The sequence below is a fragment of the Gouania willdenowi genome, chromosome 20 (genome assembly GCF_900634775.1).
Source record: "Gouania willdenowi chromosome 20, fGouWil2.1, whole genome shotgun sequence".
In the NCBI taxonomy this organism is placed as follows: Eukaryota; Metazoa; Chordata; class Actinopteri; order Blenniiformes; family Gobiesocidae; genus Gouania; species Gouania willdenowi.
Genome location: NC_041063.1, coordinates 5889514 through 5917372, shown reverse-complemented (window position 1 = coordinate 5917372; position 27859 = coordinate 5889514). Strand labels below are relative to the sequence as shown.

The following is a 27859-nucleotide window of genomic DNA, read 5'->3' as shown; positions in this document are numbered from 1 at the left end:
AAAAAAATCCACAGTGCTTCTAACACCGACATGGGCAACTTGTGGCTCAGGGGCCACATGTGGCCTTCAGTCTAATTTTGTGAGGACCCAAAGTAACTACAAAATAACATAAACCACAGCAACACAAAATTACACAAAATGACTCTAAAAATTTAAAAAAGGACAACAAAACTTCATTAAATGATGACAAAAATCAGCCAATCAACCCACTCCAAAGACATACAAAATCACAAAACAAATAAACAGAAATACACAAAAATAAGTTTAAACTAGACAAGACCTGTATTTGCAAGGCGAATGCGTATTTGGCAATTACCAATTGGCGGCAAAAATAGGATTTGTTGACAAGTTATATAATGCAGGAAAAACAGAAGACTGACCTTGACCTTAAATATGACCTTGAGCGAAGGTCAAAGCACACAAAACGACTACAAAAATAACAGAAAAATACACAGAACGACAACAAAAACACACAAAATCTGTTGTTCTTCCCGGTATTAATGCTCAGTTTGGTCATTATTCTAAATGCTGACATGAATGTTGATGATGTGGCCCTCGGATCAAAGGATCACATTGTTGTGGCTATGACTGTGAGAACAGTTGCCCTTCTCTGTTCTGAATCGCGCCCGTCTTTGCTCTTCATCTTCCTTTGAACTGCCCTCATTTTATCCTGATTGATTCTCTTCACGTATTTGCTGCCTTTGTTCAGTCTGTCCCTGTCCGCATAGTTTACACAAAATGACTACAAAAATAAGTTTAAACGAGACAAGACCTGTATTTGCAAGGCAAATGCATATTTGGCAATTAACAATTGGCAAAAATAACAACCTCTATCTGGATTTGTTGACAAGTTATATAATAAAAACAAGACTGACCTTGACCTTAAATATGACCTTGAGCGAAGGTCAAAGCACACAAAACGACTACAAAAATAACAGAATAATTCACAAAATGACAACATAAAACACATAAAACAACTCATAACACCGCAATTTGAAAAAAAAAATAGAAATGCATTGAAAAAGTAAAAAGTGAAGTCCAGTTCACACAGTATTATGTGTTAAAATCCTAGTATGAAAGAAAAACCAGTTAAACCAGTTAGAAGTCCAGTTCACACATCCAAGTAAGAGCTGAGAGTGAACCAACAGCTGAACACGTCAAAGTTTGAATGGTGAAAATCCATTTAAAAAATGACTGAGCAGTTGAAGATCTAAGTTGTTAGTGTGAAATGAGAACCTGCAAACTCCTCACAAGAGGATTGGTGAAAGTTGAAATGGGTTGAAAGAAGTTGTAACGGGTTGGAGGTAGTAGTTGAACATGTTAAAGGGGACATATCATGCCTTTAAATCCTTCCTTTTTACATATAAATCATACAGTTGTGGTTTATATAAAGCAGAACTGCAATGCTTGGGTCTGAATTCCTCATTATTATAGCTCCACCCCTTTTCTACCCTTTTTCTGATGTGCTTCTGAGAGCAACTCGTTTTGGTGCTGTCTCTTTAAATGCAAATGAGACACTCCATACCCCGCCCCTTCTCCAGGTTGCAGAGGTGACACTCGGTTCAACTCCACCCTGCTCGGCCATTTTTGTAGTTTGATAGAAGAGATACGGCTATGTAGCGGCGCGTAAACTTTTTATTCAGAGGTTATTTACAAAATGTCAACAACAGAAGACTTGTCCATCCAGCCTTACATGTTTGAGCCAGAGTTGGACCCGGCGGAGCGAGATGAAAATGAAGATGATGAACCTGCACAACCCTAACAAGTGAGCTAACACAAGTACTGAGCTAACGCTAGCGCCAAGCTAACGTCACGAAATGCATTTTAATACAGTCTTTTCAAAGACAAAAACGGCAAAATGAAATGACTAATGAAAACTTTAGACTTATATTAAATCACGTAGGCCATCATCAAGGATCTAAAACGAGCACACAGCGCTAACATATGAAGTCTGAAGACGGTGCAACTGCTAATGCTAACAAAACAATGACAGAGACGTCTTATCGTCACACTTTTTAGCATTATTTACAGCTTACCGAAGTGCTCTGTTCGTCGTCTCCAAAGATAGAAGGAATTGAACCCTCAATCAGACAAAGTCTTTCGGCAAATCCTTCTTTATACTGGCGGAGGTTGCAGAAGCAGTCATCCTTGAAGTGCTTCGCGCACACAAAAATGACCTTACCCACAGATGTGGGTACATTTCTGTGAAAAATAAAACTCAACCAGGCACTTTGAAAAGGTTCTGATGCTGGGAGACGGTGTAATGAAGCGTGTGGGTTACTACATCCAACAACCCAACATTTTGACTTATCCTCTCGTAACTTCTGCATCCTGGAGCTTGGACTACAAAATAAAAGCGAGAAATAAAAATGGTGGATTGCTCAAAGTGTTGGGCCTGGAGTCGATGTCCTAATTTGGCAGTTCCACTGCAAATACTGTGACGTTATTGTTCAAAAAACGTAATAGAGAATAGAAAAATCGAAACAGATTGAAAAATATGAGCAAAACAGAATATAAAGATATCTACGGAGCACCTGAAGAGACTAATTTGAACTTTTCTGTACTTCTAAACACTCTAAATATACAACAAAATGCATTTAAGGGCTAAAAGAGTGGATTTAGCATGATATGTCCTTTTAAAGGTTGAATGGTTTGGATCAGTTACATATGGATATCGATGAAGTGGTTAAAAGTTCCAGCAAGGGGAAAAAATGTTGGAACTTTTAATGTAAGTGAATGGGAGCAAAAAGTTCCATGAGAAATAAATCAAAAAGTTGAAAAGTTACAAATTCTAAAAGTGACAGCATACATGGCAAGATTTATCTGATCGGTTTGATAACTTGATTGTCAAAACCGGACAAACGGTGTAGGAGGAGTTAACGCAGGACGGAAGAAGAAAAAAATGTAATAATAAAGGACATGGAATACATTAATGAGGATGCCATTGCATCCTCACTAATAACGTGGCCCTCGGATCAGACAATCACATTTTTGTGGCCCCACTGTGATAGAAGTGGCCCATCCCTGCTCTACAGTGATGCAGTTCCATTTGATGTCCTTGGGGGACACAAACGTCCTTGTTCTGCAGCTCTGTTCCTTCTCTTTGCTCCACATGTCGTTGAAGGCCAATCTGTGATTTAAACCTTTTAACTTTAACAAGCTGATGGAATAGGCTGACACAGTGTCATCAAGCATGAGAGCTTATTATCATCAGCTCAGCCCCACGAGGACACACCCCCAGCATCCTCACACAACACAACACTCTCACCATGCCTCTTTTGTTTGTTCATTTGAAGATGGAGTGATTTTTAAAATCATAAAACATAAAACAAATGTACATGACAGCAGAAGAGTGAAAGGTGCCTTCATCCCCTAAAAGTCAGCACTTGCATAAGCAAACGTACACAAAATTACCTAAAAAACAAACACAAAATGACTACCAACTGACAAAACAACAACCCCCCCCCCCCCGCATTAATGCTCAGATCAGTCATTATTCTACATGCTGACATGAATATTGTTCTTGTGGCCCTCAGTGTGTGTGTGTGTGTGTGTGTGTGTGTGCTTGATGCAGGTACCTTCCCTGTCAGAGTAAAGCACATGTTTAGAGGAGCCAAGATTTCAGCAGTAAAATGGAGTAGATTATATCACACACACACACACACACACACACACGGAGCTGAAAGGGGCCGTAGCCTCCATCTGTCCCTCACTCTGACGGTAAATTAACCTCTGGAAATCCACAGCCAGTGTCAACAAAAGATTATCCTCAACACAGATTTTCCTTCTCCAAGTGATTGACACAATTCTTCTTCATAAGTGGATGGAAAAGCAGCAGCAGCAGCAGCAGCAGCAGCAGCAGCAGCAGCAGCAGCAGCTACATTACTCCCATTTCTGACACTTCTCCATCAAATTTCAATGCCTTTTCTATACATTTTTTCCACTTGAAAGACATTTTCATCACTTATAAACCCTTTGCACCACTTTTCCACCTAATGTCACATATATTGACCCATTATTGTAATTTTTAACCTCTTTTCACCATATTTCATGCTTATTTTTTGCCAATTTAACCACATTCACAATTTGTCATGCCCCATATTTTCCAGTTTGAACTAACTGTTCCAATTATTTGTTCAAATATTGACACTTTGAACCCTTTTTACCACTTTCAGTGGTTTTTAAAATCCCATTTCACTACATTTTTCAGCATTTTTTTGTCACTTTTAAATCATTTAATTTCTGATTAAAACAAGGATTTACATCTTTAAGATGACTATATACTATGGCTCAAATAATAGTGAACTTCCTGGAAAACAGTGGATATTATTCAGTAAGAGTGTGCAAAAAATCGATACAACGATATATCACGATATTTCATCTTGTGGTACATTATCGATACACTCCCGCCGAATAACGATTTTTTAAAAATGTTCTTTTTTTTTTCTTTTTACATAAGTTAAGAACTAAACACAAGTGAAATATTCTCAGGTTTTGAAGTTTACAAAACACAAATGTATATTATTAATAGCACTGAAATATATATGCAGTCTGCAGTGTAGGTTTAAGTTGAAGTTTACACATGGTGGTCAGTAAAAGTTAAAATGTGTGCCCAGGTTTTCATAGACCACCCATTTGTTTATATTATAATGCACTGACTGAAATGTTTATTTTTCATATGCAGTGAAATGTTCCAGTTTTCATAAAACAAGTTAATTGTGCTTGTTAAACAGCACTGATATGTGTCCATGTTTACAGAAAAGTTGATAATACGAGCACTGACATGAGTATTTTCTGCATTCGTTTTGTTTTTAATAATTAAAAGTGAATTTGCACAAATTCCAGGTGGATCATGAAGACTATTGGTCCTCCTAATTTTCAATCATTCTGGTGATATGTTTACGTAGGCCGTCCCTAGCTAGTTTTGGCACTTTTCCCTTACCGGTGGCGAGTGTAACATAGTGCATGTGAAAAGTGCAAATCTTCTTTTGGTAAGTAAGCTTATATGAGCGATGCCGACACCAACTTGTAAACAAAGCTGTGCACGAGGAAAACTGGGCTCGTGCACGCTCTCTCGCACACGTTTGCAGGTAGTGTTGGGCATGTGCATTTTTTCCATGTGCAAAATCCTTGTCTATACCTTCAAGAAGAGCCACTGTGCAGTATACACTTTGTTTTACTTGTCTGTCATTCATGTGAAATTGAGCTACAATGTTTTGTCATTCATGTAAAATGGATTCAGTGCAGTAGATAAATTCTGAATTTATTTAGTGACACAGATATCGTATTGTATCAGGGATAAAATTTCTGCGATTTATCAATTATCGCAGAACCGCCGGCCTGGCAATATCTAGCCCTATTATTCAGATGAATAATTAAATGTGGTTATCACAGATTCATAGAACAATGGACCATCATTTTGCTGACTTTATGGATGGACCCCTAAAGCTCTCCCCTTTATTCCCCCTTATAGATGGTCCTGTCTCCACATGATCTTTAATGTTCATGTCTGTGTTCAACCACCTTCAGCTACAGTGGGGGTCCCTGGTCTCTGGAACCTTTATTTTGGGGGTCGGGGCCTGAAAAGGTTGAGAACCACTGGTTTAGGCTGAGGTATGAACTCATCATTTCTGGCACAAGAGACGATGCTCTGTCTCTGCAAGATTTAAAGTTGTAAAAGCAAATTTCAAACTGCTGTCAAAAAGTCAGTTATTAAGACAAAAATCCAAAAATACACAAATTGCTTCTAAACAGCATGCAGATGTTAGTCATTTGTTTTTAATAATGATTTATTGGCTCTATAAGTGAGAATGTTCAAAAATGACATTTTTACATTGAATCAAATTGTTCACATGAGAGTGAAGTTCAAAATGCTGTAAAAAAAAAAATACGTTTTTGAGATAAAATTCTAAAATCGACAATAACTCCAATATATTGTCCATTTTTTTAAATGAATATTGAAACTGTATTTAGCAAGATATTGCAGGTATATGTTCACAATACTGTTTACATTTAAGCATGTTGATGCACTGTAGGGTTTAATTATTAATCAATCATAAATGTGTGTGGATGGTTTGTGTAGGACAGTCTGAAGATGAGATGTAGATAGTTTGGTGTCAACTGAGCAAAAATTGTGGAAGGAGATTAGTTTAATATGTTTTACAAATTTTAAATAAAAGATAGTGATGACTTCATAATTTACAATAGATATAAATGTACAAAAGTTTATTTAGTGTTGGGGCTACATTTTGGTAAAAGTTGCAAATCTGTATCACATATGGTTGATTTGTTGTGAATTATCCACAAATTGAACTTTAGAGGTTTTCTGTAGCTCCACCTTTGGGAGGATTGGCCTGTTTTTGCAGCTGAGGTAATCTGGGATGAGACTCAAGCTTTGTGGAGAAACATTTTGAGAACCAGTGATGTAGTGAATGTTTCAGTACCTGCAGGAGGGCTTCGATTCTCGTCCGTTGGCTCCAAACATTTCTCTTCTTTGACCTTTCCTGACCTTTTGATAACTGACCTTTTGCATTAACGTGACGTTTGCAGTCGTGGATTATTATTCTTGGCCTTCACAAATCCTCATGGCATCCCTTTTTTTTTTTTTGCTTTTTATCAGCAGCACATGCCAAACCATGAACTCCTCTCATGTGCTTTCACTCCAGTGGCCTCCGTAAATGAGGTCACGGCCTCTCCTATAGATGTCCGATTAGTTATTATAGAATAGACAGAAATTTTAGGTCAAAAACTTGTTTTTTTTATCAAACTTGATGGAATAACTTGTTTGCATGCAAATCAGAGGCTGCACGAGGTGTTTCCTCCTCGTTGAGCAATCATGTAGCACTGAATGGATAAGGGACTCGGCCTAAGTGACAGTGACAGAAGTGAAATGAGCGTATGTTTGGTACTTTCCAATATCGAGCGTGTCATTAATTATGAATCTCCATTAGAATCCGACTTGTCATATCGTGTCACGTCCACACACTGTATCCTTACTCAATGAAAGCCACACTGCAGCAGCAGTAGCAGGCAGATGGCTGCATTCATTGTCATTATTGGGGATGTATGTATGTTTATCTACACATGCACGCACATGCGCTCACTCACGCACTGGGTTGCGTGCGAAGGCCCTAGCTGCCCCGGTGGCGTTAGCATGGCTTTAAGCACACAGGTTAATCTGATGGGGTTGCTGGTGGATTTAAACTGATACCAAAGCTCCCCACGGCTTTAATGGCAGCTACTGACGGTGTTTGCGGGATATTAGAATGTCTTCAGATCCACGACTCCACCTGTCACAACAGACAGGACAATCATCCTGATCCATGTGCTGATAGGACATGAAAGACATGATAGGACATGAAAGCCACAATAGCCATGATAGCCATCTGGTCCAATGCAAAACGTGCTCGTTTCTTTTGTCCCCTTTTTGAATATTTATATTTATTCAGACAACTTCTTTTCAGAAAAATTTACTTTGATCTCCTAAAAAGTTTTTACTGTCAACTGCCAGTCTTCTTCAGAGGCATCTGCTGATTGCTTTGATGTTTATCTGCTAGGCAAATTGTTTCTATAGCGCATTTCATACATAAGGCAACTCAATAACCTTTACATGATCAAAAAGTGGAACAGAAAACATTCAACAGCTTAAATAAAATCAATAAGAACATTAAAATAGGCCGCAAAAAACATTTAAAATCATCAGTAAAAACATTTAAAATCATCAACAAATTCATTACATCAACAACAACATGACCAAAAAACTCCCTCTCAGTCATACCCAGTAGAGAAAAAAAGTGCCTTCAACTTTGATTTTAAAATGTTCACATTAGATGCTGACTTCAGCTCTGCTGCAGTTTGTTCCACTTCTTTGCAGCATAACAACTAAACACAGCATCACCATGTTTACTGTGAGCTCTGGGCTCTACTATCTGACCTGTGTCCATAGATCTGCGAGATCTGCTGGGTTCATACCTGACTAACATGTCACTGATGTATTCTGGACCAAACACATTCACACATTTATAACCAGCAGCAGAACTTTAAAGTCTATTCTGAGGCTGACTGGGAGCCAGTGTAAGGACTTTAAAACTGGAGTAATGTGTTCTGACCTCATTGTTCTGGTTAAGACCTGAGCTGCAGCGTTCTGAACCAGCTGTAGATGTTTGATGAAGACCATTACAATAGTCCAGTCTGCTGGAGATGAAAGCATGGACCAGTTTCTCCTGATCTTTCTGAGTTATTCAACTTTTCACTCTGGAGATGTTCTTTAGGTGGTAGAAGATGTTTTTTGTGATAGATTTGATCTGATCTGCTGAATGTAAGATCTGAGTCAATCAGAACACCAAGGTTTTTGACTTGGTCTTTAGCTTTTAAAGATCCAGACTCAAGATAATTGCTGACAGCAGTCCTCTTTTCCTTGTTACCAAAGACAATCACCTCCATCTTGTCATGGTTTAGTTGAAGGAAGTTTTCACTCATCCAGCAGTTTACTTTTGCTAAGCAGTCACACAACACCTCTATGGACCATAGTCATCTGGGTTCAGTGATAGATATAGTTGTGTGTCATCTGCGTAGCTCTGATAATCAACCTTACAGTTCTGTAAATTTTGTCCTAAAGGAAGCATATAAAGGCTAAACAGAAGGGGTCCAAGAACAGAGCCCTGAGGAACCCCACAGGACATTGGTAATCTGTCAGATCTAAAGTTTCCAATGCTTACAAAATAACTTCGCTCCTCCAAGTAGGACTTAAACCATTGCATTACTTTTCCATTTAGTTCAACCCACATTTGCAATCTGTTCAAAATTGTATGATCTACAGTGTCAAATGCAGCATTAGATCCAATAGAATGAGAACAGATACTTTTCCTGAATCAGTGTTGAACCTTATGTCATTGATCACTTTGATAAGAGCAGTTTCTGTGCTGTGATGAGAATGAAAACCTGACTGAAATTTATGAAATATTTTGTTGAAGGTAAGAATGTAGGTAGGTAGAAGGTATGAATTGACTCAGTCGGTTGAAGACCACCTTCTCAATGATCTTGGCCATGAATGGAAGGTTGCTGATTGGTCTATAGTTAGCCAGTATAGAGTCATCCAGTGTTCTTTTTTTTAACAGAGGTTTCACAGCAGCTACTTTCAGAGATTTTGGTACGGTGCCTGATTGGAATGAGCAGTTAATTATCTGACACAAATCGGTGACAATTGACTTTACAACAGTTTTAAAGAAATGTGAGGGTATTGTGTCAAGGCATTACGTTGATGAATTCAGCTGCTGAACAGTTTCCTCTATTGTTTTTGGTTTCACTGTAATAAACTCAAACATTGTAGTTGACTCATCCCTCAGTGGTTGAAGCTGTTCAAGCTTTTTGTTATTTTGCTGGTTTGTTCTGATGTTTGACCTTATTGATTGTATTTTTCATTGAAATATACAGCAAATTCATTTTCCAGTCGACAGTATTTCAGGGACTATCTGATCTGGGGGGTTGTGAGCTTTTCAATTACAGAGTTGTTGACGTTTTTAGCAATAATTTCAGGAAAGTATTGCGGCCTCACTTTGAACAACCCATCATTGAATTTTCGCAGACTTACTTTGCATAGTTCTGGATTATTTTGGAGTTTTGTTGATCTCCATTTACGCTCAGCTCTTCCACAATCAGATTTCAAATCTGCATTATCTCAGTCCTCCTCCAAGGTGTTTTCTGTGTGTTTGGTTTTCTCTTAGTTTTGATTGGAGCCACCACATCTATGACATTACAAACTTTTGTATTAAACTCATCCAAGAGATTATCCACTGTCTCAGCACTCAAGGTTGGTGTCATTGCTATGGCTTCCATAAACTGTGCACATGTTGTCATTTATGTATCTTTTCTTAAAACACACAGAAGTAGAGGGAACAGACGTTACAGATGTCCCTAAGTAAAAAAAAAAGACAGAAATGATCAGATAGAGCTAAGTCTCTTACATCAACAGCAGAGATGTCAACACCTTTAGAGATAACCAGATCCAAAGTGTGACCTTGAGTGTGTCGGACCAGGTACATGTTGTATAAGACAAGAGGCCATTAAAACATACAGTTCTTTGGCAGTATTGTCATGTTATTGTCTACATGAATATTAAAGTCACCTGTTATTATTAAAAAGTTGTATTCAGTGCATACAACTGACAGCAGTTCTGCAAACTCATCCATGAATTCTCCAGAATATTTTGGGGGTCTATAAACGTCTAAAACAGAACTCTCGAATCACCCTTTAGTATGAATGACATATTCAAAGGAGATAAAATCACCAAATGCAATTTTTTTGCACTGAAATATTGATTTAAAAATTGCAGCAACTTCACCACCGTTCCTGCAAGTACGACAGTTATTGAAATAAATAAAGTCTTGTGGTGCACTTTCATTGAGAATAGTATTACTGATACCATCATTCAACCATGTTTCATTAAGTAGTAAAAAGTCCAAGTTATGTGTCAAAATAATATCATTAATTAACAGTGATTTGTTAACAAGAGATCTAACGTTAAGAAGAGCTCATTTTGAAGACTTCACTGGAGACACTGGTGGACTCTTTGGATGACATGTTATAGGAGTCAAATTTTTATCTCTATTAAGCTTTTTGTTTCTCTTTAATTCAACATTTTTTCCTGTGTTACCTGTCACCACAGGAATTAAAGAAGCTGCATTGACTCCATAAGGCCCTGACTTTTTCTGGTTGTTCCTACAAATAGAGGTATTGCAGTCTGGACCCAAGACACATCAGGCAGATGTTGCTCTAATTTGAACACAGCTGACCTGAGGAGAAGAGTGATCCTGGGCCTGGTATCTTTGAGGTGGGATGGGTGGTGCTGATTGATTCTTTAGGGGAGAGAAGATGGGACCATGGTGGGGTTAAGGGTGGGGTGTCAGTCTTGTGCCAGCAAGATCCAGCTCATTCATCTGGGCAGTTAAATCCAAGAAGGCAGGGGTAGGAGAGATGCTGGATGAGGTGGAAGTATGTGAATTTTGGCGTGAAGCAGGTGGGGGTGGGTTTTTATTTATTGATGGAAGCTTGTTGACTCCATGTTCTTTCCTTGTTGTTTTGTTCTCCGATGGTACATATTGTTCTTTGTCTTTACCAGGACTGATAGCAGTGTGACTGGTGAAGTGAAATAAGTTGGATGTGAAGAGTTTCACTCCAGCCTTGTTTAGACAGTCCATCTGCTCTAAAAAGATGACATTGCCAAAAATTCTGAACATTTTCTATAAAATTTAGTGAAAGGGCAGCACAAGTCAAAGACTAAAATTTATTCAGAGAGTAAATCCTTAAGAATTTCAGATCTCCTTTGCGGACTGGAGGTATCGGGCCATTGATGAACACTTTAGGCTGCAAATAGCTCACGGTTTTTAGCAGATGGGTGAAATCCTGCTTTAACACCTCAGACTCCTCCTTGGCTAAATCATTTAATCAATAATTAACATTTTTCAAATGTGGGTAATCTGCCATAATATGCAAAGTTTTGTCAGCCAGGTCTGATACTGTCATTAGGTAAGCAGATAACTTTCACATTGTTGCTAAACATTTTCTGAGCATTAACAGAAACGTCTCCCTCTATCAGTGTGTGAGGTTGTCGCTTTGGTGACCGTGGCTCAGGTGGTAGTGGGTTGTCTTCTGATCGAGAGGTTGGGGGTTCGATCCCAGTACCTGACTATGTGTCGAAGTGTCCTTGGGCAAGACACTGAACCCTAAGTTGCTCCCAGTGGTCGACTAGCGCCTTGCATGGCAGTCCTGTCCCACTGGTGTGTGAATGTGAGAGTGATTGGGTGAATGAGCTGATATGTAAAGCGCTTTGGGACTGCTTCAGTGTGGTGATAAAGCGCTATATAAAATGAAGTCCATTTACCATTTACCATTTGGCCTACCATGTCGCTTTTGTTTTCCTGAAGCGCTTTCCGTCCTCACAGTTCTAGAAGGTTGTGTGTTGCCCTCATTAGAGCCAGATCCTCGGTCATTCAGCAGTGGGGCAAATTGATCGTCCAGTTCTACATGAAACTCGGTTTGTGATTTGGTGATACTCCTGCCTTTAACAGATGTCTTTTTTGTGCCTGGGCAGACAAGGGAGTTGAAGTCGAGCCTCCGCTCTGGGAAGGGAGTGCAGGCCAGTCCGTCTTATTACTGATATCAGGGCGCTTTGCTCGGCCCGTTAGCCTTTGAAGTGGATATTACTTTCTCTTAGGCTTAGCTCCAAGAGTATACCAGGGAGGACTCTCACCTGTTATCAACGGGAACAGGATCCTCCTTAGCTCTGATAGCTTTGTCTGCACCAGCTGGTAGCGAGTTAGCTTTATCCTCTCCGCTGTTTTGAAACGGCGGTACAATCGTTTCATTCCCATATCCAGTGTCCATTAACCTCTATGTTTACTTGTATTCCTCACACTGTAGTTTCCAGTTCAGTAATCTTGTGGAGAAGGCTGCTGTATTCTGTTGTAGAAAGAGCCATTCTTCTGCTAGTTAGCTTACTACTTGTAGCTAGTTAGCTTGCTACTGAGCTTTCCAGATGAGCCAGTGAAGAAAAAGGAGTAGATGATTACCTCAGAGCCAGAATCAGATGAGAAATGACTGTTTGTTGTGAAACTAAGTATCGTTTCCTTTCTCAGAAGAAAAAGTTCATGTTTCATAAATAATTTCCTCTGTGCTAAGCTCTGCTCTTTTGCTGCTGCTCAGCTCAGCTGCTGATCGCTTTGATGTCCTTTACTTCCGTGTAATAATTCCAGCAAGTTCTTTTTGTCTTTTTATAATATGTACAACATTTTTTCACAAAGTTTACTTTGTTTTCCTGACATTGTCAAGTTTGTATGTGTTTGTAACACCACTGCCCAACTTGAAGGGCCAGAGAGGAAGACAGAGGACGCTGAGAACAACTCTGTGCTTGGTTGACAGTTTATTTTAACTGTTCCTTGGTTAAGCAGGTTTAAGCAGGTTGTTAACCTGGACAAAGGAAGAAGAGGGAAAGTTAGAATCAAAGCATAAACAATTTTCTCATGCTGGGATGTTATATTTGCAATTAAATTAAAGAATCTAAGTCTACAGCACTATTATTTAACTTGATTCATTTTCCTGATTTAAAGTAAATGTTTTTGTAATATTAAACAGTATGCTCAAATTATACTCACCTAATAAAGCAATACACAACTAAAAATCAAACCTAAAATGTACTTAATTTATAAATAGTTATTATAAATCCTTAGTTTGAAATTTACTTGATCTATGAAATATTTGAATTCTCAATTACATTTTCTCAAATTGCATTGCATTTATTTATTTATTTATTTATTTATTTAATGTATTTATTTATTTATTCATTGTTAATTTATTAATTAAACTGTAGACACACATTTCACTAAGTGTTAAGTATTAATATCAATCACTTTAAACCAACTATAATAATTTTCAACTTATGACATCACCTGGAACTTTTCTTTATCTTTAACTAAAGACTTACTTTTAATCATTTTTACTTTAGTTATTTAACCACATAGTTTAACTTAAACACTACTCAAATCAAATGATTCTAATAAGAAAGGATGATTTGACCATCCCATCTGCTGCGCAGTTTAGTGCATTGCGCACGCGCACCTGTCCAACACGCTCTGACCTGTCTGTCAAACAAATACCTTCCCCGAGCATTTTATCCATAACGTACATTAACCAATGATTAACATACCGTCTCTGCTCCTCTCTCATACACTACACTCTCATGTCAGCTCTGCTCGCGCTGTGCGCCCTGCTGCTCTGAGGTGATGTCCCCTGCCCATTACGCAGCTGATCCAACCCCACCTGATGGTGCACCGCCCTTTTAAGGCCCTGCCCTACGCAACTAGACAGCCCAGCATAAGATAATTATTTACTTTATAAAAAAGATGAGAAGCAAAAGGCGGAAATAAGAACGTAAATATTTTTAATTATTTTTTGGATGGTTTGGACTTCACAGACATGTTGTGACTGCCAGCTGCCAGTTTTCTTCAGAGGGGTCTGCTGATTCCTTTGATGTGTCCAATGTTTGTCCTTGACTTCTGCGTAAGAATAATTGGAGCAACTTCATTTTGTCTTCTTTTTGAATAATATGTTATTGTTTTATTTATTCAGATAACTATTTTCACATAGTTCACTTTGGTCTCCTGACATGTTTCGACTGTCAACTGACAGTCTTCTTCAGAGGCGTATGCTGGTCGCTTTGATGTTTCCTTGACTTGCGTGTAATAATTCCAGCAAGTTCATTTTGTCTTCTTTTTGAATAATAGGTTAAAGTTTTATTTGTTCAAACGTTTTTCAGGAAATTTATTTTGATCTTCTGACATGTTTCGACTGTCAACTGCCAGTCTTCCTCGGAGGCGTCTGCTTATTGTTTTGATGTGTCATTGACTTCCGCGTAATAATTCCAGCAATTTCATTTTGTCTTCTTTGTGAATAACATGTTATGGTTGAATTTATTTGGACACATTTTTCAAAACATTTACTTTGATCTCTTTTCATGTTTCGACTGTCAACTGCTGATCGCTTCCATAACTTCTGCGTAATAATTCCAGCAAGTTCAATTTGTCTTCTTGTTGAATAATATGTTAAGGTTTCATTTATTCTGACAACTTTTTTGGGAAGTTTACTTTGACCTCCTAAAATGTTTTGACTGTCAACTGGCAGTCTTCCTTAGTGGCGTCTGCTGATTGTTTTGATGTGTCGTTGACTTCTGTGTGATAATTCCAGCAATTTAATTGTGTCTTCTTTTTGAATAATATGTTAAGGTTTTGGGCGCACGGTGGCTTAGTGGTTAGCACATCTGCCCCACAGCAAGAAGGTCCTGGGTTCAAGCCCTGGGGTGGACTTGGGTCCTTTCTGTGTGGAGTTTGCATGTTCTCCCCGTGCTGCGTGGGTTTCCTCCGGGTACTCCGGCTTCCTCCCACAATCCAAAAACATGACTGTAAGGTTGATTGGAGTCTCTGTTGCCCTGTGATGGACTGGCGCCCTGTCCAGGATGTACCCCCGCCCAGCGCCCTATGAGAGCCGGAGATTGGCACTGGCAGACCCCCGTGACCCTGTTAAACGGGAACAAGCGGGTATGAAAATGGATGGATGTTAAGGTTTCATTTATTCAGACACATTTTCAAAACATTTACTTTGATCTCTTGACATGTTTCGACTGTCAACTGCTAGTCTTCCTCAGAGGCGTCTGCTGCTCATAGCAAAATGTGCACTTTGAAAGAGACCCAAAATGAAATTTAAAAAAAAAAAAAAACGATTCACAATTAAACGTATCACCTTTGTTACGCTGATTTCATCTGAAATCATTGACTTTATGTTATTGGAGAAACTAAACAGATTTCACTTCAGGAGCTTTCATTAGCATGCATGCAGCTTAAAGTTTTAGTTGGACAAACTGCTCTAATAATCCCATTGGTTAACCCTTTTAGGCTAAACCAAGTCAGATCAAAACATTTTCAACATGAGTTTCAAGACTATCTTAAGGGACTCTTTTTGTGTTTTGGTTCTTTATGTAATAAAAGAGGAAACATTTAGTGAGTAACTAATTATTAACAACAGCAGAGTTTTCTGAATTATTTATTCCAAGAATATTGTGCATGATACAAAATAAGAGTACTATAGTAATCTTATTTAATCATCTTTTTTCTTTGAATAAACCTCCACCGTTTTTAATAACTGCATATTTTTGCTCATGAATTGCAGCACTTGCAAATTTTCTCGTCTGCATCATTAATAGAAATAAAAACTTCATTTTCTTGTTAATATTCAAAGTTAAAGTCAACTTTATTTGTCTTCTAGCATAATAAATTATTTTGGAGAAATGCCTCTGCTGCATACAGTATAATGCTTACTATTAAAAATAAAATAAAATAAAAACACATATTACTGCAAGAAAATATTAACATCAAAGGTAAACTGATGGAAATCAATTTTTTTAAAAATCTGATCTAATTTTCCTTTTTAATTTTTCTGTGTATTTACACATCTACCAGTTACTCTCCATCACATTTTAATGCCTTTTCTGCACATTTCTCAGCACTTTGAAACCCTTTCCACCCATATCTGTCACTTTTAAGTCAATATTGACACTTTTCACTACTTTTTCTGTCTGTTTTTGGCCACTTTAATTTTCAACATTTAAACAATTTCTGTGGTTTTTAAAATACCATTTCACCACCTTTTAACCTATTTCATTTCTGATTAAAACAAAGATTTATATCTTTAAGATGACTATATACTATGGCACAAATAATAATAAACTTCCTGGATAACAGTGGATATTATTCAGATGAATAAATAAATGTGGTTATCACAGATTCATCATTTTGCTGATTTTATGGATGGACCCCAAAAATCTCTTAACCCTATTGAACTACAATGTGATACATTATGCTATAGGTAAGGATTTTGATGTGTTTTTAATGTCAGAGCAATGAAAATTAGAGCCTAGGTTCCCAAAGTGTGGTACGGGTAACCCCAGGGGTACACAAATTGTCATGGGGGTAAGCAGAAAAGAAAATGAAAACAGCGTGACAACATTGGAAACTAGAATATAAATAGAGCAGAAGTCAGGAGCCTCCATGCATTGCCACAAATGACACATTGGCGTAAGACTACAGAGAAACATCCTCGTCAAAAAAGAGCAAATATGGCGAGAGCTACATTGCGTTGTGCTAGCCAAATGTGGTTGATGCTCTTTGCTACCATGTACAGTATGTGTGAAAGTGGATTTTCAGCCAACATGAAAACAAAGACTTTGCGTAGAGAATGATTTAAAACTCAGATTCAGCCAAACATGGCAGAATTCTGTTCATCCTCTTAACGTACCCTTCTCATTAAAGTTGTATTTCACAGTTTAGCTTTGGTTTCTTTCAGCCAAATGTGTTTCAACAAATAAAAAGTGATCAGGAAGAGGATGCTGTCATTACACGTTCAGCAAAACTTATAAATCACCAAGTAGAGACCTTTATGATTTTTATGGATGTATTCTAAGACTAATGTTCAGGCTGATCTGTGAAGAATTCAACTACTGTAGATATTTAGATTGTAGTTCACTAGTCTGTCCACTAGGAGGCAGTAAAGGGATTATTAGGTTCCTCAAAGTGTTCTAATGCTTTATTTATTCCTTACAGGGACTCTCCTTTTATTGGGATTTGTTTGCACAGAAAAGATCATTCAGACACAAAGGAGAAGTTTAAAATAATGCATTTATTACATGAATACAGTGCAATCATAAAAATTCAGTGTTAGCCAAAAAAATAAAAATAAATTTATTGATTTTATCTCACTGATACAAGCCAAACCAGAAAGTGCTTCTTGTTGCTTTGTTTCTTTTTTTCAAATCTAAAAAACATAAATAAAGTCTAAAGTCAGCTTTATTGTTGATTTTACTAAATGTACAAGACATGTAGAGAATTTCAATTACTGTTCTCTCGGCCTACAACATGTAAAAACACGACAATGTAGAGTATATAAATTATAAAGACAGAACAACAACAACAAGTATTATATTTACAGTAAAAAAAAACCTAAATAAAATACTAGGAGCTGAGACAAAGGAGAAAATTGTAATGAGATAATTTATTTAATACCCATGCCCAAATAATTAAAATGAACACAATAACACAGTATTAGAAATATTGTTTTTAAGTCCTGTGCAACATTTATCACAACAATGTGATGCTAATATTGTGCTAACTCCTGCCACCTATTGGTACAATGGAGTGTTAATATATAAATAAATACAATCGGCTAATAATAAAGTAAAGTTATATTTTGAACCTATGCACTATTTTACGTCCTTTTTAGGAAAAACACAGTAAACAGTGTAAACTTCAGGATACAATAAAAAAACAATGTAAAAAAAAAAACACCGTCAGCGAATCATAATATCCACCCTCTGTCCAACCGGAAGTGGCTGAATCCCTCAGCTACGTTAAAAAGTCACTTTTTCCTCGTGTTCAGGCCGATAAAAGGGACAAAAGACCCACTTCCGTCCCGGTACCGACGCCACGAGCCTCCGCTGTGGAGCGTCTGTGGCAGAGTGAGCAGAGCGCGAGCCTCCGATGCTAATCGCGTGTGACCCCTCCCCGAAGGCTCGAGGTAATGCTCGCGCGATTCTCCTGTCAGGAGCACGGGTCGGGTTGGGACTCTGACGCGTTCACGTACCCTCGGATTATCTTTAACAAACAGTGCCGCTTTATTTACACATTAAATGAAATGAAATTAATAATGAATATAAAGCAGTGCATATATGGCTTTCATATAGATTAGTTAATCATTTTGTACTGGTAAAGTGATCGTCAAAGAACAAAATATAGGCTATTTATGAAATAAATCACGTATGGACGTTGATAAAATGTTGGCTTTTAAAAGCCAAAAATAGTTTGCTTCCATATAACATAAGGTAGCTGTTATTAGAAAGAGAGGGAGGATATGATTTAAGATGGGGATAGAATTAAAAAACGGGTCAAGATTAAATCTACATTAAGAAACATGAGTGAATCAACCGCAGCCGTTAAATTATGGAATAGTAAAAGAAACATAAGCAACTTGCACGGGTGCACTTTTTATTGCTTCAATATGGAAGCCCGTTTCCGCCACTAAAAAAAATAAATAAATAAAAAAATAAAAAATCACTATGAAAAGTCATGAATATGAGTCAGTAAATTCATAATTAAGAGATAAAACGTCATAATTATGAGAAAGAAAGTTATTGATTATTACTATAATGACTTTCTGTCTCATAAGTATGACTTTTTTCCTCATAGTTATAACTTTATTTTTCAGAATTAAGACTTTTATCTCATATGTATGAATTTACAAACCTATAATTATCACTTTCCATAGTTAATTTTATAGTGGTGGAAACTGGATTCACTACGACAGTCCTTGTTGGTAGACTGCAGCAAATGCTCAGTTTGTATCTCATAATTATGACTTTACTAACTCATATTTATGATTTGCCGTGGTTATTTTATTTTTTTTGTGGCGGAAACGGGCTTCAATACTTCAAAGAACAAACATTAGGGAACTATTTTAAATGTACGACGGCCTTGAAGGCAACATAAGCCTCGCGCGTTCGTGTAAGTGTGTGCGTGCGTGTGCACGTGTGCGCTGCGCTGTGTTTGTGAGGCAGAGAGTTGCGTGCGAAGGGCTCGACATGTCATTCAGAGGAATCCAGCACCTGAAACGCGAGGAAGTGAAGGCAACTCAATTGGTTATAAAACATCAGCCCAAACATCTGCCTCGAGCACTTCAGCAGCAGCAGCGGATGCGGACATCAGATACTGGGACTGGGACAAGGACTGGGACTGGGACTAGGAGCGGATACGGAGCTCACACACGGACCTTCTGTGGATTTAAAGCCGGCTGTCGGTGCTCCTGCCCCGGCGCATCTTTTGTTGTCCTGCCCTTAAAGTGCATGTGTCGGATCAGATTCTAGCTTTATACTGGAATTACCTGTGACGCACGGGTTTTTAAGGTTCGTGAATTACACTTTTATTATTATTATTATTATTATTATTATTATTATTATTATTATTATTATTAATAATAAATTAGGATTTCTGCATGATATTTTCTGCACGTTTCCTCTGTTATCATGACGCATTCATTGCCTAATTGTTATTTGCAGAAGTAGATGACATTAATATTGATTATTTGTAAAGATAAACACTATCACTGTTTTTTTTTTTTTTTTTGCACACTTTTTTTTAAAAAAAAATTATTTTTCATTCTCTTTCTCACACTCTTGTTGTGAAAAACCAAATGTGCAATTTGCACCGATTTGCAGGTGTGAAGTTTAACGTTGCTCTGTCCCATCATCAGCACACCTGTTACCTCCACGGAGCGCGGGAGCATGATCCCCCCGGGTGACTGCATGTATGCGGGCAGAAAGAGGAGGAAGCCCATCCAGAAACAGTTAAGGAGCTTCTCTGCATACTTTTATTGTGAAAAGCCCAACTTTTTCTCTCCTTTCGCCCTTTTTTGTGTGTGTGCTATTTTGCTTTTTACGTTCACACCTGACTAAAGATGAGTTTGCAAACACGTAAAATGAAAAAAATAAAATAAAAAATAGGCGTTGAAAGCAAAAATAAAATAAACATTTTGCACTTCTCATTATATACATATATATCAGTTTATTGTAGCAAAATGTGTAAATAATGTTGAGTAGCACCTGCTGTGGTTTGTAATGTTTTGGGTAAGAAAACTAACAAAACATTTAAACATGTAAAAACAGAAATAAAAAATTCACAAAATGTTAAACTTTCTTGATTGTAGATTAATATGTGGAGATTTTTTTGGTCCATTTTATGGGAGAAAATAAAAGTTAATAAATAAAAGTTTGATATTCTTCATGCAGCTACGATGCAGTGTGAGAATTTATAGATTGAAAAGCACCGGCTGATCACACACTGTAATTATTTTTATGAAATATTATAAGTATCATTAAGTTAAAATGACAGTTGGAGAAATAAAAACTCAACAAAAAGGAGCTTTTTTTCCTCTTTTACTTTGATGTTCTCCTGCACTTCCTCCAATGCAGCATTTGTCAGAGGCAGCTTTAACTTTTCATAAGAGGACCTTTTTTATTTATTTTTTTTGGGGGTGGGACATTCGTCAGCTGATGAATAGTGACTGGATGGTTATATAAGATTGTGAAGATGGATATGGTGTTTTAACAGGGCCTGTAGCACTTATAAAGTTTTCATGCATTTTTTTCCCTTTATTTAAGAAGGAAATCCTTGTCGGTTCATATAAATAAAGTATGTTGATGTTCTTTATTTAAGTATACACACCTCTTCAGTTCTTAATATTTCTAATCCAATGATGATCACTGGTTATTTTAAAGAGGAAACATAATAACGTTGAGTGTCGATCGTTCCGATGTAGTTTATCTGCAGAAAGTCTCAGTTGTGGAATAATAAAGTCACCGTTTACATCCACAAACTATCACACAGGTCACTTCCTTTGCCTAAAGAGCAATTTTAAAATGTAAGACTAATTAATTAATTATTTTTTTTTTACAATTTGATTTACTTTAACATTTTCATCACTTTTTCTTGCCATATTTTTGTTCCTTTTCGTGCATTTTTGCTACATTACTTCCATTTCTGCCACTTCATCAAATTTTAATGCCTTTTCTGCACATTTGTTCCACTTTCAAGACATTTTCAGCACTGTTATAAACCCTTTCCTCCACTTTTCTCACCTAATGTCATATGTGGACCCATTATTTTAACTTTTAACCTCTTTTCACCATAATTCATGCTTATTTTTTGCCAATTTAACCACATTCACATATTGTCGTGCCCATTATATGCCAGTTATGCCTGTAATTGTTCTAACATTTTTTTTCAAATATTGAACCCTTTCCACCATTTTTGGTCATTTTTAACCCATTTTTTCTGATTAAAACAATCATTTACATCTTTAAGATGACTATATACTATGGCCCCAATAATAGTAAACTTCCTGGATAACAGTGGATATAATTCAGTAGGGGTGTGCCAAAATATCAATACGATATATCGTGATATTTCGTCTTGTGGTACATTATTAATAAACTCTTGCTGAATATTAATTTTTATGTATTTAAAAATAAATAGATAAATAAATTCAGCACTTATCAAAGCTTTCCACCACTTTTCCACCTAATGTCACATATATTGACCCATTTTTGTCATTTTTAACCTCTTTTCACCATATTTCATGATTATTTTTGCCAATTTAACCACATTCATGACTTTGTCATGCACATTATTTGAAAGTTTAAAATAATTGTTCTTACTTATTAAATTACATTACCCCTAGTGTTGGATGATATAAGGATATTGGATATTGGCAAAAAACAAATAAATAAAAAAAAATCAAATATCTTGGGAAAAAAAAATTGCTGAGTTGGTTTTCAGTGTCCTGCACCATAGACTTTTAACCCACTCGTTTTATTTAAAGAAGAAAAGTGATTCCACCATTGTTTTATAATGTAACTTTTTAACACAAATATGAGAATAAAATAATTCTTGCCTCTTCTTGAATCATTTTCTTGTATAAATCCTGTGGCTCTCACTCTGTGGTCGTGTCTGCAGGTTTTAAACAAACTAAAGTGCTGTGTTGTTGTGTCCAACAAACCCTCAGTGAGTCACATGACTAAATAAACCACACTGTGCATCCGATTGTCTTTCTGTAGCTCGTATTTAGTGCAGTGTTCACCTCACAGTGATCCACGACAAAGCTAACGTGTGATTTAATATGAAGTTACCATAAAGTTACATTTCTTCTGCATCTCAGTGGTTCTCAACCTTTTCAGCCCACGACTCCCAATATAAATGTCCCAGAGAGCGGGGACCCCCACTGTAGCTGAAGATGGTTGAACAAGGGGGGATAAAGGGGAGAGATTTTTGGGGTCCATCCATAAAGTCAGCAAAATGATGGTCTATTGTTCTATGAATCTGTGATAACCACATTTATTTATTCATCTGAATAATATCCACTGTTATCCAGGAAGTTTATTATTATTTGGGCCATAGTATATTGTCATCTTAAAGATGGTAACATTTTAAAAACCATAGAAATTGGTTAAAAGTTGCAAATTAGAGGCCAAAACAGACAGAAAATGTAATAAAAATGGTTCAAAGTGTCAATATTGGTTTAAAAGTAGGAACCATTAGTTTAAACAGGCACATAATGGGCACGACAAATTGTGAATGTGGTTAAATAGGCAAAAATAAGCATGAAATATGTGACAACAATGGCTCAACATATGTGACATTAGGTGGAAAGGGTTTGTAAGTGCTAAAAATGTCTTGAAAGTGGAAAAAAATGTGCAGAAAAGGCCTTGAAATTTAATGGCGAAGTGTCAGAAATGGGAATAATGTAGCAAAAATGCATTAAGGAATCAAAAGTGATAAATAGGTTAAAACTAGGCAAGACCTGTATTTACAAGGCAAATACGTATTTGGCAACTTGAAAAAAATCAAGGTCACACATTGAAAGGAAATTGTTCAATGTAGCAGTCTCAGTACTGTATCTCAATTTGTGGCCAAGTTATAGGAAAAAAAGTATATATTTTTTTGTGACATTATGAACTTTGACCCCTACCAATCTTTTTACTGGTAGGTCTTACAGCTTCGGTCCAACTAAATAAAATACTTCACTTGAGATGAGCTTTTCAGAAATGTAAGCATCGAACTTGCACGACGATAAATATTCATATAGATATGGAAAATGTTGGTTTTTGACACTTGACGTGACCTTGACTTTTTGGCTCAAAAAAGGTCGACTGCACATCGTTGACATTTCCCCTATGAGATGACATACGTGTCATTAGTGCTGCATTAATAGACTAGGAGGAGTTCCACGACAAAGGAGTTGCAAAAGAAAAATAATAAGAACTCTTCAATTGCCAAATACAAATATGGTAAGTTTGGTGTAGTTGCAAAAAAAAGGGTAAAAATGAGCAAAAATGGGCTTTAATTGTTTAAAAAGTATTCTTCGTTTCTTAAAGGCATCTAGTGACCCCCTCCCAGTGTCTCTCAACCCCAAGCTTGAGAACCCCTGCTTTAAAGGCCCGATTTTTTATTTTTTTTTGCAACATTTAACAATGAATCAATGTTCTCCTGCTAACTGAAATGGATGTTAATGCGTGAAAAGCCACAATATGAAGTCTTTTTATTCTCACACAGACTCTAACCCTTTGTGTTTTCTTGTTCCTGTTCTCCCTGTGTCGTCATCATCATCATCATCATCATCATCATCAGGAAGCCGTCGTCGGCCAATGAGAAAACCAACCCGTCCAAGCGGCACCGGGACAGGCTGAACGCAGAGCTGGACCGGCTGGCTAGCTTACTGCCGTTTGCCCCCGACGTCATCTCCAAACTGGACAAGCTGTCAGTGCTGAGGCTCGCTGTGTCCTACCTACGCGTCAAGAGCTTCTTCCAAGGTAATGGTGTGTGTCTGTGTCTGTGTCTGTCTGTGGTTCAACAACATGTCTTGGATTTATTAGTCATGTACTGCATTAGAAAGAAAGCACTGCTGTCTACATGAAATAAATGCACTTAAGATGACATATATGTTGATTTATAGGGATTTGTTAGGGTAAGGGGCCAAATACAAAGCATTTTGATCTTAAATGGGCTGCAGATTTTAGGCGGGAAAACGAACAATTTCAACATTAATGTTCCCAAGTTTGCACTTTGACGTATAAATGATACATAAAGTATGTAAGGTGCACACAATATTCAGGCAACAAGTGACAAACATTAGTCCCAGCAAGATTTTCTCTTTAAATGTTATTGATTTTGTGGCAAATATTTATTTATAATGTGAAATCATTTGAAGAAAATGTAGTTCTTTGAATAATTTGAGATTTAAAATGATTGCAGTCATGTGATAAAAGCATGGTTTGCTGATCCCTTAAATTCTTTCAGTTAATTGATTTTACTTTTGAAGAACATCTCACATTAATAAAAGCATTTAAAAGCTTCAACCTTCACCATTGATTCATTTGTGGCTTAAGTGTGTATTTTATCACTTGTTGCTGTTTTATTTATGCACTTTTATTTTTGTAAAATTAATGAAAGGAAGAAAAGTGAGTAGTAGGAGTCCTTGTGTCAGACAGTGGTTTTGTCAGCACTGAGAGAGAGTGTTCATGGTGCGTTCATGGTTCATTCAGGGAGCATTCATGGTGTGTTGAAATTGCATTCAGGAAGCGTTCATGGTGCATTCAGGGAGCATTCATGGTGCGTTGAAGTTGCATTCAGGGAGCATTCATGGTGCGTTGAAGTTGCATTGATGGTGCGTTCATGGTGCGTTCAGGGAGTGTTCATGGTGCGTTGAAGTTGCGTTCGTGGTGCGTTCGTGGTGCGTTCGTGGTGCGTTCAGGGAGCGTTCAGGGAGCGTTCAGGGAGTGTTCATGGTGCGTTCAGGGAGCGTTCATGGTGCTTTCATGGTGCATTCAGGGAGCATTCATGGTGCGTTGAAGTTGCATTCATGGTGCGTTCATGGTGCGTTCAGGGAGTGTTCATGGTGCGTTGAAGTTGCGTTCAGGGAGCGTTCGTGGTGCGTTCAGGGAGTGTTCATGGTGCGTTGAAGTTGCGTTCGTGGTGCGTTGAAGTTGCGTTCAGGGAGCGTTCATGGTGCGTTCAGGGAGCGTTCAGGGAGCACTAATGGTGCGTTCAGGGAGCATTCATGGTAGAGCAGAAGGATTGACCTTTTGCGTTTGGGGCACATGTATCTCTCCTCTTTCACCTTCTCCTCCTCTGATCCTTTCAGTAGCTTTAATCTCCATTATCCTCTGCCTCGCTTTGGCAAAAAACCCAACAACTGACACACACACACACACACACACACACACACACACACACCGTTGTTTTAGCGGAGATGCACATTTAGCTTAGCCATCACGCAAACTTAGAGCCCAGGTGCTAATCAGTGTAGAGATGATAAAGGCTGTGTTAGAAACATACTATACTCTACATACTCAATGAGTATATACTGTCTACTATATACTTTAAGTATGATTAGGATGTTGAGCGTTCCTACTGAAGTATACAAGTTTCCCCAGATGCATTTGGAACCTAAAAGGACAAAAACCTGAATCACACTGAGGCTAAAGTTCTGAAAACATTTGAAGTGAGAAAGTGACCAAGTAGAATATCAACATGTGCTCATTTAATTCATTAACCTCACGTAGACACATTTCATTCACACATTTCATAGATAGTCCACCATTTTCTACTTGCAAAACTTCCTGCTACCTTCAAAACAAGAGCCTTATTTACAAGTGTTTAAAAAAACTAATGGTAGACAAGAAGAGATGAAATGTTTGATTTTAAGCTTGAAGCCAGTCCTAGGACCATTTTACATTTCGTTCGCAATGCATCATGGGACGGTTGAGTATGGTTGTGTTGTAAATGCTGCTCATCCTAACATACAACTCATCCTAACGTACTACTCATCCTAACGTACTACTCATCCTAACGTACTACTCATCCTAACGTACTGCTCATCCTAATGTACTGCTCATCTTAAAGTACTGCTCATCTTAACGTACTGCTCATACTAACGTACTGCTCATACTAACGTACTGCTCATACTAACGTACTACTCATACTAACGTACTACTCATACTAACGTACTGCTCATACTAACGTACTGCTCATCTTAACGTACTGCTCATCCTAACGTACTGCTCATCCTAACGTACTGCTCATCCTAACGTACTGCTCATCCTAACGTACTGCTCATCCTAACGTACTGCTCATCCTAACGTACTGCTCATCTTAACGTACTGCTCATCTTAACGTACTGCTCATCCTAACGTACTGCTCATCCTAACGTACTGCTCATCCTAACGTACTGCTCATCCTAACGTACTGCTCATCCTAACGTACTGCTCATCTTAACGTACTGCTCATCTTAACGTACTGCTCATCCTAACGTACTGCTCATCCTAACGTACTGCTCATCCTAACGTACTGCTCATCTTAACGTACTGCTCATCCTAACGTACTGCTCATCCTAACGTACTGCTCATCTTAACGTACTGCTCATCCGAACGTACTGCTCATCCTAACGTACTGCTCATCCTAACGTACTGCTCATCCTAACGTACTGCTCATCTTAACGTACTGCTCATCCTAACGTACTGCTCATCCTAACGTACTGCTCATCCTAACGTACTGCTCATCCTAACGTACTACTCATCCTAACGTACTACTCATCCTAACGTACTATTCATCCTAACGTACTACTCATACTAATGAGTATGTAGTGCGTTCACATTAGATAGTATGAAAGTATTTAGTATGTGAGGAATACAGGTTTTTTAAGTATGCACACTAGTCATACTCAACATGATATAAACATGTGAGCTCTTCACATATATTGTAAAGTTTCATTGCATTTGTGTATTTTGAGGTACTGTAATATCTATAATAGAATTAGTTGATCATTTATATTTTACACATTGATTCTTCATGTTTTTTGGTCATTTTTGACACATTCAGTTTTGCAATGTTTATTCTTTTTTGTCTTGCAGGCATGCTGCATGCTAATATTGATGAGAAAGAACATGTTCATATCTTAAATCTGTTCTAATTTAACGTTTAAAAAAATTGTAAAGCAAAGTTGATGCATTGTGTGGAACATTCTTTTGAAGAATTTCATGATGATATTATTGGTTTTATTTTAGACTGACATGGATTTTCAGTGTCTGTTTATGCATTTTATTTAATATAATTTGTGCACTTTGAATAGGAAACATGGATCTTATTTATGTTTTTGTTTATTTTATATTCACTTGAGTTAAAAAGGTTATAGTCACAGTTTTTGTAAGTATTTTATTTATTTCATTTTATTAATCAGAATCAGAAATACGTTATTTATCCCAGGGGGATAAGAATCAAGAAGCTTATTTGATTTTTTTTTTTCCCGATCATGCAAATGACAACTTAAAAACAGATAAAATAAATGAACATAAAAACAGCACAGTATATTGTATCTTTAATGCATCTCAGAAGTGTAAACTTATCTAATCGTTCCCCTTTTTATGTCTCGAGTTTAAAAAATGTCAGCGCTTTTATTTTTAAAACTGCATTTTCTACCTTTCCAAAAATATCGTCCTGTATCGTTATCGTGAGCCCAGTATCATATATCGTCCTGTGAACTTTAGATATCGTCCCAGCCCTAATAGAGACACAGTTTGTGGTTTTTAATGGAGAACTGAGTTAAAGCGTGAGTGAAAATAAATAAATTCAGATACTTATGATGAACGTGATGAAAAGGTGTGTTTAGATGGATAAACGCGCTATAATTTCTCTGTTCACTGCACGGTCGGTCACAC

General features: G+C 37.4%; 1 protein-coding gene across 1 annotated transcript in view; it reads left to right on the top strand.

The window, feature by feature from the left end:
• Positions 1-19155: 19155 nt before the first annotated feature.
• The window catches only part of LOC114454015 (uncharacterized), a 102150-nt gene continuing 93446 nt past the window's right edge, over positions 19156-27859 (top strand). The window contains exons 1-3 of the mRNA XM_028434081.1: positions 19156-19495; positions 19843-19935; positions 23775-23956. Coding sequence (XP_028289882.1) covers positions 19874-19935; positions 23775-23956 — 244 coding nt within the window. The 5' untranslated portion in view covers positions 19156-19495; positions 19843-19873. The remainder of the gene's footprint in view (positions 19496-19842; positions 19936-23774; positions 23957-27859) is intronic.